The sequence below is a fragment of the Halichoerus grypus genome, chromosome 15 (assembly GCF_964656455.1).
Source record: "Halichoerus grypus chromosome 15, mHalGry1.hap1.1, whole genome shotgun sequence".
Taxonomy (NCBI): domain Eukaryota; kingdom Metazoa; phylum Chordata; class Mammalia; order Carnivora; family Phocidae; genus Halichoerus; species Halichoerus grypus.
Genome location: NC_135726.1, coordinates 58628013 through 58643625, shown reverse-complemented (window position 1 = coordinate 58643625; position 15613 = coordinate 58628013). Strand labels below are relative to the sequence as shown.

The window sequence follows — 15613 nt, the reverse complement described above, 5'->3', positions numbered from 1 at the left end:
ATGATAGGAGGAAGGAATTACCATTATTATTATAAAGTCCTCACACTACCCATAAAGTGGTATAGTGTTATCTGAAAGTGGACCTGGATTAGCTGTAAACGTATAAATTCTAGGGCAACCACTTAAAAAAAAAAAAAAGATATATTATAGATACCTATATCTATATCTATATATCTGATACGCTAAGGAAGGACAGAAAATGGAATCATAGAAATGCTCATTTAAAACCACAATAGGAAGGGGCACCTGGGTGGCTCAGTCAGTTAAGCATCTGCCTTTGGGTCAGGTCATGATCCCAGGGTCCTGGGATTAAGCCCCTCATCGGGCTCCCTGCCAGCGCGGAGTCTGCTTATCCCTCTCCCCCACTCTCTCTCAAATAAATAAATATTTTTTAAAAAAATTAAATTAAAAAATAAAACCACAATAGGCAGAAAAAGAGTGGAAGACAAAAACAGGAACAAAGAATAAAGACAACAAACAGAAGTATTTATTATATATGTAGTAGATATCAATCCAACTATATCAATAATCACTTTGAGGGCGCCTGGGTGGCTCAGTTGGTTAAGCGACTGCCTTCGGCTCAGGTCATGATCCTGGAGTCCCTGGATAGAGTCCCGCATCGGGCTCCCTGCTCGGCAGGGAGCCTGCTTCACCCTCTGACCCTCCCCCCTCTCATGTGCTCTCTCTCTCTCTCTCATTCTCTCTGTCTTAAATAAATAAATAAAATCTTTAAAAAAAAAAAACAAAAAAAACTCACTTTAGATATAAAGACGCAGATTAAAAGTAAATGAATGGAGAAAAATATACCATGGTAACACAAATCAAAAGAAATCAAAAGAAAGGAGGAGTAGCTATATTAATTTTAGACAGAGCTGACTTAAAAGCACTGAAAGTTATCATGGATAAAGGGGAGCATTATATAATGACAAAGGAATCAATTCTTCAGAAGACATAACAATTCTTAGTGGGTATATGCCGAACAACAAAGCATCAAATTACAAGAGATAAAAACTGATAAAACCACAAGGAGAAATATATGAAGCCACTATCATAGTTAAGACACTTTAACATCCCTCTCTCATAAATGAAAAGATCCAGAAAGCAGAAAAATCAGTGGAACTCAACCATACCTTCATTCAACTGGATACAACTGACATCTATAGACTACTTCATTCAACAACAGCAGAAGTCACATTATTCTCAAGCTCACATAGAAAATTCACCAAGATGGACCACATTCTGGACCTTAAAACATACCTTAACAAATAACAGAAATGACACAGTGCTCTCAGACCACAGTGAAATTAAACTAGAAATTAGTAACAGAAATATCACTGGAAAATCCCTAACTACTTGGAGATTAAATAATACATTTCTAAATAACACATGAAAGCACAAAAGAAATTTTTAAATATTTTGAACTAAATGAAAATAAAACACAACTTTGGGGCACCTGGGTGGCTCAGTCAGTTGGTCACTATTGACTATTTCTTTTGATACGCAGATGTTGCTACAAAGCAACAGTAATTAAGACAGTGTGGTAGTGGAAAAAAAATAAAGACCAATAGAACAGAATAGAAAGCCAAGAAATAAACTCTTGCATATCTAGTCAAATGATTTTCAACAAGGGAGCCAAGGTTACTCAATGAGGAAAGGACAGTCTCTTCCACAATCAGTGTTGGGAAAACTGGATATCTACATGGAAAAGAATGATCTTGGACCCTTACCTTACACCTCACACAAAAATTAACTCAAACAGATTAAAGACCTAAATGTAAGACCTAAAACTACTGAAATCTTAGAAGAAAACATTGGGGGAAAAGGTTCAGGATATTAGATTTGGCACTAATTTCTCAGATATGACACCAAAAAGCACAGGCAACAAGAACAACAAAAGACAAATGGGACTACATCTGCGTACAAATAAAAACAATAGTGTGAAAAGGCAACCTATGGAATAAGAGAAAATAATTACAAATCATCTATCAGATAAGGGACTAATATACAGAATATATGAAGAACTATAAGGGGGCCTGGGTGGCTCAGTCATTAAGTGTCTGCCTTCCACTCAGGTCATGATCCCAGGGTCTTGGGATCAAGCCCCGCATCGGGCTCCCTGCTCCATGGGAAGCCTGCTTCTCCCTTTCCCACTCCCCCTGCTTGTGTTCCCTCTCTCGCTGTGTCTCTCTGTGTCTCTCTGTGTCAAATAAATAAAATCTTAAAAAAAAAAAAAAAACTGTAACTCATCAACAAATGACAATCCTATTTTCAGAAATGGGCAAAGGAGTTGATAGACACTTCTCCAAGGAAGATAGACACGTGGCCAATAAACACATGAAAAGATGCTCAACCTCACTAATCATTAGGGAAATGCAAATCAAACCCACAATATCATCTCACACCCATAAGGATGGCCACTATCAAAAAAACAAAAAATCACGTGTTGACAAGAAGTTGAAACATTTGCACATCGTTGGTGGAAATGACAAATGGTGCAGCCACTATGGAAAACAGTATGGAGATTCCCCAGATAATAAAAAATAGATCTATCATATGATCCAGCAATCCCACCTCTGGGTACATACCCCAAAATTTGAAATCAGGATCTTAAATACATATCTGTACTCCTATGTTCGTTGCAGCATTATTCAAAGTAGCCAAGAAGCAGAACACCCCAAATATCCATTGATAAATGGATAAAGAAAATATGATATATACAATGAAATATTATGCAGTCTTAAAAAAAAAATAAGATCCTGTCACATGCTACAACACGGATGAAGCTCAAGGAAATTATGCTCAGCAAGAAAAAAGGACAAATACTGTATGATTTGATTCATACAAAGTATCCATGGTGCTCAAAATCAGAGAAATACAAAGAAAGGTGGCTACCAAGGGCTAGGTGGAAGGGTGGAGGGAGAATTAGTGTTTAGTAAATATAGTTTCAAAAGTTATTACAAGATGGAAAAGTTCTGGATATCTGTTGCACAACAATGTGAATATACTTAATTCTACACTTTAAAATGGTTAAGATGATAAATTCAATGTTATGATTTTTTTACAATTAAAACAACTCAGGGGTGCCTGTTGGTTAAGAATCCGACTCTTGAGCTCAGGGTCATTAAATTCAAGCCCCATGCTGGGTTCCATGCTAGGTGTGGACCCTACTTAACAAACAACAACAACAACAAAAAAGCCACTCACAGAACTGTTAAAATAAATAAGTAAAAATAACCTAACCAAAGAGAAATCTATCAGAAAACGGAACGAGGTCTTAGAAAGTAGTCAAAATGAACAGTTGTGGAAAATATTTTTTTTTTTTTTTAAAGAATGAAGAAAACCATGCAAATTTGAACATTACCATTAGCAATGCTATCATGAGAGAAGGTGGAATATGCCGAGGCAGGGAATGTGATAGGTGGGGATAAGGGCATTAAGAGCTGAGCTTCTGAGACCAGAATTTGGGGTTCAAACCCAGCTGTGCTGCCACTTCCTAGCTGGGTTACCCTAGGCAAGTCACTGAACTTCCTTGATCTTTGGTTTCCTCATAAATAAAACAGGAATAATAACAGTACCTACCTTATAGGACTGGGAGGAACCTGTACAAGCATGTCTGCTACCTAGGAAGGGTTTATTAAATGTTGGTTATTCTTCTGGGGGCTCACACTACAGACTAGAATTTTTTTTACAGGCCTGGGGGCCTTTAAGGTATGGAAACTGGCAGTTTGCAAACATCTTCAAGAGGCTGCCCTCTCAAGATGGAGGGTGCTCTTACAAACGATAGCAACAAGTAAGCCTTGATTCTCTGTCACTCACCCACACCCCGGCGTTTCCTCACTGGCTCCACTATCCAAGGTGCTTTCCCTTTCTCCAATAAGGTGATCACATTTGGCCTCCGAAAGCAAAGTCCTGCATTCAGGAAAAACATCAGCACTGAGCATGACATGGGTGCCACAGACGTCAGAGCCAAGCCCTGTGTCAACGGGAATGGGGATTTATGAGCACAAAGGGAGCACAGAGGATGTGAAGGGCAGGTGGAGGAGGAGGACGATCAAAGTTCAGTTATAGCAAGCAGAATTGCTCATTTCTAACTCTACAAAGCCAATTATTCTCTTGAAAAATCAGACCAGAAACTCCTGAGGCTGGCTATTAAGCTGCTGCCTTTCAGCTCCCAATCCCACCCTTGTCTGATCTGTTTTGTGTGCAGGGGCTGGGGCTCTGCAAACTACACTTCTTCACCAGAAGCTCCCTGTCAGCATCCACCAACAGGGGCTCTGCTGGTTTTAATTCTGCTTCTTTTTTCCCCTACACTCTCAGAATTAGCCTCATCCTGACCCTTCATGAGTATAAACAGACTAGTCAGCACACCTCTCTCTTCCTTCAGAAGTCTGAGTCCCTTCCTCTAAGTCCTAAAAACCCCAAACTCTCCCCTTTGCATCCCTAGCCCAAGGATGGTGCCTGCATCTTGCTGTTACCAACTCTACATTACTATTTATATTTGTCCACTATTTACCCTTTAATCACACCTGTTAAGTAGATTCCTCGTATTAAATTCTCTCAAAACAACCAGGTGTCCTCAAAAGGTTACATATATAGTTACTATGTGATAGCAATTCCACTCCTAAGTATATACCCAGAAGAAATGAAAATATACGTCCACACAAAAACTCATACGTTAATATTCACAATTGCCAGAGTGAAAAACTGCCCAAACGCCCGTCAACTGATGAGTGGATTAACAAAATGTGGAATACTACTGGCCATGAAAAGGAAGGGGGTACTGATACATGCTACAATGTAGATGAACCTCAAAAACATTAAGTTAAGGAAGCCAGACACAAAGGACCACATACTTATGATTCCATTTCTATGAAAGGCCAAGAATAGGCAAATTCAGAGACAGAAACCAGATTAGTGTTTACCTAATCTGGAGGAATTAGTGGGCAAGGGGAATGAAGACTGATTGTTAATGGATATGGGGTTTCTTCTGGGGTAATGAAAATGTTCTAAAACGGACTGGTGATGGATGTACAACTCTGTGCATACATTAAAAACCACTGAATTACATACTCTGTATGTAGAGCATGTGAATTATACATCAATAAAGCTGCTAAAAAAAAACAAACCGCAGTGGCTTCTGTTTTCCTAACTAGACTAATTTATGTCCCACAATGGGTTGGTTGTGGATTACAGGGTGGAGAGAGCCTTACCGAGAGAGACCAAGTTCTGGTAGTTCTCCAACATGACATCTTCATACAGATCCTTTTGAATGGGGCTCAGCCATTCCCACTCCTCCTGGGAAAAGTAGATGGCCAAATCCCCAAATGTCACTGGCACCTGAAAGAGAAAATCACATGTCCTTTCACCACAGGCTTATGCTTCCATATGGCTGGAAACAACAAGGAACTTGTCCCAAACATGGGAGATCCACGGTGCCAGGAATCTATTCAGGAAACATTTGAGGGTCTGAGGCCAAGAGGAGCAAGTGCATTAAATAAAATAAATACAACACAATACAATATGACATAGCTATTATTAAAAACTATGTGCCATAAAAAGCAGTATCAACTTGGATTTACTGGGCACTGACAAAGGCAGAGCATCTTTCTAAGCACCCTACAGGTACTGACCCATGTTAGCCAGGGACTGTACTGCTGAGAGAATCACAGCAATGCTACAGATCAGGAAATGGGAGGCCAGAAATGGGAGGGTGACTTATGGAAGGAAGTGCCCAAACTAGTGAACGGGGGAGCTGGAGTTCAAGCTGGGCAGTCTGGCTTCTGATTCATGCCCCTAACTACATACTCTCTAAAGAGCACATGACTCAACTACACAGGGCCAAAGGTTCTTTGTAGGTGTAAGCAAGGTTACTGATCACTTGATCTTAAATCCTTGATTATCTAGGCAGATAATGTAATCACGGAGCCCGTAACAGTGGGGAAATTTTCACCAGCTGGAAGAGGAGAGTGGAAAGGGAAGTCGGAGAGATCTGAAGCCTGATTTGACCTGCTATTGCTGGCTTGAAGATGGAAGGGGGCCAGGTGGAAAGCAGAAGAAACTGAATATGCTAATAAACAATGAGTTTTGAAGAGCCTCAGATGTGACCACACAGCCAGCCAACACCTTTTTTCAGCCTTGTGAGACCGAAAGCAGAGGACCCAGCCAAGCTGCACTGTGCCTGATCTCTGACCCACAAACTGTGCACCATAAACATGTGGTGTTTTGAGCAGCCCAATTTGTGGAACTTTGTTACAGCAGCAACAGGGAACACATAACTTAGAGGGCAAAAGTGTTTGTTAGAGAAACTGCATCCAAGATGTTTATTTTAGAAAATCACTTCATCATCTAAAGTGGTGAAGCATGTTTTTTAACAGAAGGTTGACTCACTGGCCTGGTTCCAACGAACCCAATCTGAATACAAGGTTATGTGGTCTCTCAAAATTAGAGAGATTTCCTCCTTGTAAATATGGGCTATACAAGTAAAAACAAAGTGACATTAACAGATTAATTCTAGAGCACAACCTCGAATCCTCCGCTGCCTCAGCAGATCCTGCCTAGGCACTCATGTCTACCTTGAGAAATCATGGTGGCTCTCTTCTTCCGTCTCGGGAGCAGCCTAGGCAAACAACCTGGAGATGCTTGACAAATAGGTGAATGGCCATATGCACACTAAGAAAAAAGGAGAGGAGGGTGCTGAGTGGTTACGTGGGTTGCTGGAGCTCTTCTCATGCTCCTACCCTCCGTGGTGATGGAGGAAACAGAGACCAGATCTTGGATGGGATTCTGTTAGGCAGGAAGTTTCCATGGAAGGAAAGCAAATGACCCATGTCTTACAAGATGGAACTTCCCTGCAAGAACAATCACTATTTACCTTGGACTTGGACTTCCCTCGTGCAGCAGGCATCCTTTCCTCCCCCTTGAGGCTCCGCATCTGGAGAAGGGCAGAGTGCAGAGAAGGTGGGGCTGTGGGAGAAGAGAAGTCATGAGGATGGCAGGGCCTTCTGGGTGGTCCCAGAGTCTCTAGGATAAGAATCCCCTGATCCCTCACCCTGGTCACACATGCATGTGCATGCACACATACACACAGGTGCATAGACACACATGGAGGGAGGTCAGAATATCTTCTGCAGCATTCCTGCCCGTTCTCAGGGTTGGGAAGGGGCATAGCCAATGCTATCTGTTCCCAAGATCACAGAAGGCCCCAGATCAGGAGGCAAATGAGACATGAAGACAGCTATCCATCCATTTGACAAGCATTTGTTAAGTGTCTAGTATGTGCCAGGCATTGTCCTAGGTGCTGGGGAAAGAGCAGAGTTAGAGCAGAAGTACCAGCTCCCCTGTACCTTACATTCCACCACGGATGGCAAGTTCATATAGAACACAGTGTCAGCTGAGATCATTGCTATAAAAACAAAACAAAACAAAACACAACACAACAATACCAGAGCAGGGGGTGGAGTGATGGGGTGGTTGAGCGAGGCCTCCAGAGGATACAACACTGAGTCAAGGTTTGAATGTAGTGCAAGTGTGAGGCACTTGGACGCTTGGAAAAGAGCATTCTGGGTAGAGGTACAATAAGTGCAAAGGCCCTGGAGCAGGTGTGTACTTGGTATGTGGAGGGAAGTAAATGGTGTGCTGAAGCAGAATGAGTGAGGTGTGGAGTGGTGGTCTGTGAGACGGCTGAGTTCAGGAGGGGGCCACATCATGAAAGGGGTTGTGAGCAGTTTGGAACTGATCCTAAATGTGATAAGACATCATCGAGGGAGCAGGAGTCTGAGGAGTGGCATATCTGACTTAACATTTAACAAAATTTGTTGGGTGGCTATGTGATGAATAAACTGTGTATGTTGGTGAGAGGTAGTGGAGATGCAAGAGCTGAAGAGGCTCATTAGGCAGGTATGTGTCAATCCAGCAGGGAAATTCAGTGGGATGGATTAGGCCCATCACTGAGTCACTCTGCACCTATGCTGTTCCACATGCATACCATTAGCAACTGGTGACAACTGAGTTCTGGAAATAAGGCTAGTGCAACTGAGTGTTTAACGTTATTTAGTTTCAATTAATTAATCACTAAAGTATTAATAATAAATATTAAAATTAATGAATTAGAATTTAAAATTAAAAACTGATCCCTTGATTTAGTTACTATAAAACTTTGAAGAATGTTTGAAACGACTGGGTGTGTGAATCTACTTTTCCAATGGTAAGTTTTATGAAATTTAAATACAGATCAAGAGGCGCCTGGCCAGTTAAGCATCTGCCTTCGGCTGAGGCCATGATCCCAGGGTCCTGGGATCAAGTCCCGTATCAGACTCCCTGCTCAGCAGGGAGTCTGCTTCTCCCTGTCCTTCTGCCTCTCCCCCTGCTTGTGCTCTGTCAATAAATAAATAAAATCTTTAAAAATAAATAAATACATACACACATACAGATCAAATAATAAAAATTACTGCTCTGGAAAACAGTATGGAGGTTCCTCAAAAAGTTGAAAATAGAGCTACCCTATGACCCAGGAATTGCACTACTGGGTATTTACCCCAACGATACAGATGTAGTGAAAAGAAGGGCCACTCTGTTTTTATCAGAGTGGCCACAGGACTTGGGGAGATTTGCAGCACAGCACGTTAAGGTTGAGGAGTTGTGGCTCAGTAACTAAGTGGCCTGGCCTTCCATTCTGTGTGCTGAGCAAGGTTTCCCTCATGCAGAAAGTGGAGACAAAGGGGCCTACCCAGAGTCTTAAAATGCCTGAATTCTTTCTGCATTAGACTCCAGGACAGGGTTATGCTGGGTGATTTGTAGCACCTGCCAATTTCCATGGTGTAAACACTCCCATGAGGGCCCCACTGTAAGCTACCAAACTCATGTCACTGAGCACAGAACTGGGGAAAGGTGTACACAACAGGTTTGGGATCTAGTGTGAGCCAGCCCTAGCACTCCACTGCCAGAGAGTCTCTGAGAACAAAGCTGTATTCTTTGCCTGGGAGTTCTCCTACTTTTAACTAATATCTCCAAACTGTAGAGATAATGCCTGGTTCTGTGGTCCAGGACAGAACCCAAAGCAGCTTTGTCATTATAGAAAACTTCTGCTGGTTGGTTCTGTTTCATTTTGAAACATCCACATGACTTTGGCATCCTACATCATAATAAATCTGAGCCTGTATTAATATAAACCTCGTATTTTAAACTATTTACCAGATAAATACATCCCTTGGCTTTTCCCTTCCAATTCCTCAAGTAGAACAGATTATTGCAGGAAGTGGTATCATGTCCATCCTGTGGTTTCTCATAGCTGTTTGTACTCAGCCATGTACCCCAAATTAGAAAAGTACAATTCTTGCCCACAAAACAATTTTCTCTGAGGAACTCAGCACTTCTGGGGAGGAAAGAACAGCAGTTTGGTATTAAATAATTTTGGATTCAAAATTTGCCTCTGCCAATTATTGGGATAAAGAAAACCTACCTCACCCTTAGCTGTTACAAAGCTGACATGAGCTACCTTTATAGGAGCTATCTTCACCAATAGGCACACAGTATTTCTCACCTGCTTTATCCCTTTTATTCAGTATACACCAAGCATCCAAAAGACCAAGGAAGCCTGGGACCCATTCAGAAGGCTGTGGGTAGAATTCTCATACAGTGCAGGCAGGAGAGAAAGTAGCACAACCTCAGCGGAGAGTAATTCGGCAAATCTTTGAAAACTGAAGGTACATATCCCCTCTAAAACAGTAAACCTCATTTCTGGTATTTGTCTTCAGAAGTCGTTGCATATGGATAAAATGACACACAAGGGTATTCATTGTGGCAAGGCTTGTAGGAAGAGGCAGTATGGTTCTACAGTGAAGGGCATGAGCCTGGAAGCTGTCTGGGTTCAACTTCTAACTCTGCTACCCTCCTATGGGTGAACTCTCATGTGCTCTCTAGGCCTCAGCTCCCTCAGTTGGCAAATGGGGCAAGTAACAATGATTCCACAGGGCTGTTTGGAAGATTAAATGAATGAAAACATGTAACACATTTGAAGCAGTGCCAGTACTTACCAAATGTAAGTTATCAAGAGATTAGAGATAACCAAAATGCCCATCAATAGGAAAATGGCTAAGTGAGTGTTATGTACACGATGGGACACCATGTAGATCTTAAAAGGAACAAAATAACACTACATCAGTGCTTCTTCATTGGGGCAATTTTACACCCAGGGGATACTTGCAATGTTTGGGGACATCTGTGGTTGTCACAATGTGTGTGTGTGTTCCTGGCATCTAATGGGTAGAGGCCAGGATGCTGTTCAACACCCTACATTACACAAGATGGCACCCCCCAAAGGAAGGAACAATCTGGTCCAAACATCAACTGTGCCAAGGTTGAGAAACCTACTCTACAGGTATTGCGTGAAATGATCTCCACGATGTGGTGTAATGATAGAGGAATAGGTACAGAAAAACTTAGAAAAAAGAAAACATGGAAAACCAACACCTGAGTTTGAAAAGGCAGACAAGTTCTGGAAATATAATCAAGAAGTCATTAGCAGTGACTGTCTCTGAAGAAGGGAACTATATCACTTGGCATGGGAAAGGAAACTCGAAACTCACTTTTCCCTTATCTATACTTTGGCATTTGTGTTTCACGCATAATAACTACCTCTTCAAAACAACACAAATAAAATAGCGTGAATTTCACACTATCTCAGGGTAGAGCTGTACACCTGGCCTGTCTTCTGAATCTCAAACATAGTGTGAGAAAAGGGCTCTGCCATTTAAATTTAACGCAAAGCTAAATTCTTCACCCTAAAGTGAGGATCGCAAAAGCCTGGATGGAAACAAGTTTCAAAGAGTTACTGAGCAGCGGCCATACCTCCCTCAGGAGCAGACAACTAGGGTCCTTCCTCTCAGCCCCAACATCTCTATGATCCTAGAGGGCTGTGCTGAGCACTGAGTTGGAGCAGGTCCAACAGTACTTGACAACCAGCCATTTAATGCATAATCTCACTGCTTCCTTTCAAAGTCTGCTTTTCTGTACCATCTGTCAAATATTTGAAGATCACCTCTACTCTCAACCTGCCAGCCCCAGGGGCCAGAAATATCGAAGACTCTTTCCTTAAAGACCCAAGTCCAACTGTAACAGAAAACATGGGCTTTGCACATGAATGTGAGCCCTGACATTTCTCTGCTTTACATGGGAACAAATTTCCTCACTTACAGGACGGGGCTAGGAATGTCCCTATTGCAGGAAAGCACAGCTGTGAGGACTGCGTTAGAAAAAATACTGAAAGCACTGGTCACTCATAATCCTCCCCTCCGCCTACCAAATTAATTTACCTCATTCCTCAAGCAAGCTCAGAGCTACAGCTCTCAACCTTGTTTGTACATTAGAATGTCTCGGGAACTTTTTAATAAATACCAGTGGCTGTGCCTGATGGCAGATCAATTGAATCAGAATCTCTGGGGACTGGCTTGGCATTTTTTAAAGTAGGCTCCGCACCCAGTGTGGAACCCAACATGGGGCTTGAACTCACGACTCCATGATCAACACCTGAGTTGAAATCAAGAGACGGAGGCTGAACTGACTGAGCCCCCCAGGCGCCCCTGGGCATTTTTTAAAAAAGCTTCCAAGATGATCGAGTGCCTGGGTGGCTCAGTTGGTTAAGTGTCTGCCTTTGGCTCAGGTCATGATCCCAAGGTCCTGGGATCGAGCCCCACATCGGGTTCTCTGTTCAGCGGGGAGTCTGCTTCTCCCTCTGCCCTACCCTTCCCCACTAGTGCACAATGGGTACACACACTCTCTCTTAAATAAAATCTTTAAAAAAAAATAAAAGCTTTTGAAGGTGATGCTAAATAGGAAGCCATAGTTTATTTTATTTTTTATTATTTTTTAAAAATATTTTATTTATTTATTTGACAGAGACACAGCAAGAGAGGGAACATAAGCAGGTGGAGTGGGATCCCAGGACCCTGGGATCATGACCTGAGCCGAAGGCAGACGCTTAACAACTGAGCCACCCAGGCGCCCCAGCTTATTTTATTTTTTAAAGATTATTTATACGAGAGAGACAGAGAGCACAAGAGATCATGACATGAGCCAAAGGCAGACATTTAACTGACTGAGCCACCCAGGAGCCCCAGGAAGCCATAGTTAGAACCATTATGCCAGTCTCTATGAGCCTCAGGGGGCAGGGTGGAAGATCCGCCACCCCCCCACACCCGCCACCCCCCCACCACCCTGTTGAAACCCAGACCTTAGTACTTAAGAAGAAAAGTCTGTGATAAGCTCAAAGCCAAACTCAGATTCCCTTACTAAAGGATAACCATCAAGTCACTGCTGGTGGCCATTATTACTGGCTTTGGAGTTGAATGAGATGGGAAGCCAGGGTGTTGATCCTGTGCTTAACCCATAATCTCCTCACCCTACTTTACTTCTCCAAACACTTATGACCACTCCATATAAACTGAATTGCCTTTCTATAAAACGCAAACTCCAGATGAGTAGTAATCTCTGTCTTGTCAGTTAACTAACACAGTGCCTGACCCATGGCAGGCCACTACACGAATGAGTGAAGCCTCTTAGAGCCTACCCAGACCACAGACCACAGACAGTTTCTCATCTAGAGAACATCATCCCTTTACCACTTCTTTCCTCCAGCCCCCTCACTCTCCTCCCTACCCTCACACCTTGGTAAAGTCCATGGGGCGCCCACATCACGGCTCTATACACCAGTGATTCTCAACTGGGGTGATTTTGCCCTTCAGGAGACACCTGGCAATGTGTGAAGCATTTTTGCTTTCACACTGGGGCAGGAGGGGGATGTGCTGCTGCCATCTGGTGTATAGAGACCACATCCTACAAAAGGTAGGGCAGCCCCTCCCGCCACCACCATATACACACCCCTAAACAAAAAATGATCTGGCCCAAAGTATCCACAATGCAAAGAATGAGAAACCCTGGTCTAGACACAGAAACATCTCCAGATCCCTGTGTTATTGGGAAATACTCCCCCGCGGGCCCTGCTACTTCCCAACCCAGGTTATTCACCCCACAGGCTCCCTAAGGACATCTCCATCCTGGAAGACCCTGTACTCCTGGTTTCCACTCCCACACCCCACTACTGCCTTCCCAGGATCCTGACGAAAATTATGAACCTAAGCTCCAGCCTAGACTTCAGGCTTATTTTATATGTTGACCTGAAACCTTTACTCTGGGCTCAACTTCTCCTTTTCCTCCCGTGAATTCTGCCCTCTAGGTGGCTGTGAGATCCTTGGGGTCGTCATCTAGTAACTAAGCACTCACTCGCGTGTTGCTTACTTGTCACGCACCGTTCTACTCCATACTCGCCACAAGCCTAGATCAGTGTTACTATCATCCCCATCTGAGGAGTGAATCGAGGGGCTGTGGATTTCAGAAACCTCTCTGGAAGTCGCACGACTAGTGAGAACCTGGAGTCCCCAAGTCTGTGCTCGGCGACGCTGGTTAGAAAGGAGAGGAGCAGCCCTCCGCAGCCACAGGTCCCAAAGGCCACAGTGGGCCCTCCTCTCCCTTCAAATACACACTAAGGCAGGCTGCGCTACGGGGGGCACCGAGCTCCGCTGTCGGACCCTTCATCTCGAGTTCTGAGACGGAAGCTCCCCCAGCATTCACCACCACGCCCCGACCTCCGCCCAGGAACCTGACGGGCGACCCAGCACGACAACCCACTACAACCCACGGCACTGACAGCTCTGTGCTGGCTGTCTCATCCGTGTCACCCGCTTACTCCTCCCGCGCTGGGGCGCCCGCCGCTGCCCGCCCTCCCTCCCTCTCAGCGAGGGGCCCGCCGCTGCCCTCCCTCCCTCCCTCCCTCCCTCTCAGCGAGGGGCCCGCCGCTGCCCTCCCTCCCTCCCTCCCTCTCAGCGAGGGGCCCGCCGCTGCCCTCCCTCCCTCGCTCTCACCGAGGGGCCCGCCGCCCGCCCGCCCTCCCTCGCTCTCACCGAGGGGCCCGCCGCTGCCCTCCCTCCCTCGCTCTCACCGAGGCGCCCGCCGCCCGCCCGCCCTCCCTCCCTCTCAGCGAGGGGCCCGCCGCCCGCCCGCCCTCCCTCCCTCTCACCGAGGGACCCGCCGCCCGCCCGCCCTCCCTCCCTCCCTCTCACCGAGGGGCCCGCCGCTGCCCTCCCTCCCTCCCTCGCTCTCACCGAGGCGCCCGCCGCTGCCCTCCCTCCCTCCCTCTCAGCGAGGGACCCGCCGCCCACCCGCCCTCCCTCGCTCTCACGGAGGGGCCCGCCCGCCCTCCCTCCCTCCCTCTCAGCGAGGGGCCCGCCGCTGCCCTCCCTCCCTCCCTCCCTCTCAGCGAGGGGCCCGCCGCTGCCCTCCCTCCCTCCCTCTCACCGAGGGACCTGCCGCCCGCCCGCCCTCCCTCCCTCTCAGCGAGGGGCCCGCCGCCCGCCCTCCCTCCCTCTCAGCGAGGGGCCCGCCGCTGCCCTCCCTCCCTCCCTCCCTCCCTCTCAGCGAGGGGCCCGCCGCTGCCCTCCCTCCCTCCCTCTCACCGAGGGACCCGCCGCCCGCCCGCCCTCCCTCCCTCTCAGCGAGGGGCCCGCCGCCCGCCCTCCCTCCCTCTCAGCGAGGGGCCCGCCGCTGCCCTCCCTCCCTCGCTCTCACCGAGGCGCCCGCCGCCCGCCCGCCCTCCCTCCCTCTCAGCGAGGGGCCCGCCGCCCGCCCTCCCTCCCTCCCTCTCACCGAGGGGCCCGCCGCTGCCCTCCCTCCCTCCCTCGCTCTCACCGAGGCGCCCGCCGCTGCCCTCCCTCCCTCCCTCTCAGCGAGGGACCCGCCGCCCGCCCGCCCTCCCTCGCTCTCACGGAGGGGCCCGCCGCCCGCCCTCCCTCCCTCTCAGCGAGGGTCCCGCCGCTGCCCTCCCCCCTCCCTCCCTCTCAGCGAGGGGCCCGCCGCTGCCCTCCCGCCCTCCCTCGCTCTCACCGAGGGGCCCGCCGCCCGCCCTCCCTCCCTCTCAGCGAGGCGCCCGCCGCCCACCCTCCCTCCCTCCCTCCCTCTCACGGAGGGGCCCGCCGCCCGCCCTCCCTCCCTCTCAGCGAGGGTCCCGCCGCTGCCCTCCCGCCCTCCCTCGCTCTCACCGAGGCGGGCAGCCCGCGCAGCCCGAGCTCCGCCTCAGGACCCCCACCGTCCCGGGCCCAGAACCCTCCCGCCGGGAGAGAGACGCCAGCGCAGCAGGAGCAGACACGCTCGCTCGGTCGCAGTCACCCGGCGCAACCCCACAGCCGTCCCACACGGTGAGCACCGGCCCCACCGGTCTGAGGCACACACACGAATGCGCTGCACCGACAGAAGCCTCGGGGCCGCCTACACACCCCCGCTGCCCGCGCCCACCAGCGCCCGCTCCCCTCTCCCGCACAGGGAGAACTACACGGTCCTGGGACACGCGCCCGTCCCCCCACCTGCCGCCCGTCCCACACACACAGCCGCCACCTCATCCCACAGCGCGCGACGCCACACGCGTCCCGAACAGTCCCAGGCCTCCACGGCACTCGCAGCCCCGGGCGCGCAGCCCGAGCTCCGCCTCAGGACCCCCACCGTCCCGGGCCCAGACCCCACTCCGCGTCACGACCTCGCACCGCCTCGACCCCGCGCGCCCCACGACCGC

General features: G+C 47.6%; 1 protein-coding gene across 6 annotated transcripts in view; it reads right to left on the bottom strand.

Annotated features, from left to right (window-relative positions):
• ZNF667 (zinc finger protein 667) overlaps positions 1-15613 on the bottom strand; it is a 53083-nt gene that overhangs the window by 19019 nt on the left and 18451 nt on the right. For 3 of the 6 annotated variants that reach the window (XM_078062425.1, XM_036096597.2, XM_036096596.2), the window contains exons 2-4: positions 6872-6963; positions 5211-5337; positions 3817-3909 (exon numbers count right to left, since the gene is read on the bottom strand). In XM_078062425.1, coding sequence (XP_077918551.1) covers positions 3817-3909; positions 5211-5337; positions 6872-6931 — 280 coding nt within the window. In that variant the 5' untranslated portion in view covers positions 6932-6963. Of the gene's footprint in view, positions 1-3816; positions 3910-5210; positions 5338-6871; positions 6964-7101; positions 10015-15613 lie in introns of those variants that run through there. The other 3 variants (XM_078062426.1, XM_036096593.2, XM_078062424.1) reach the window with 3 other exon arrangements.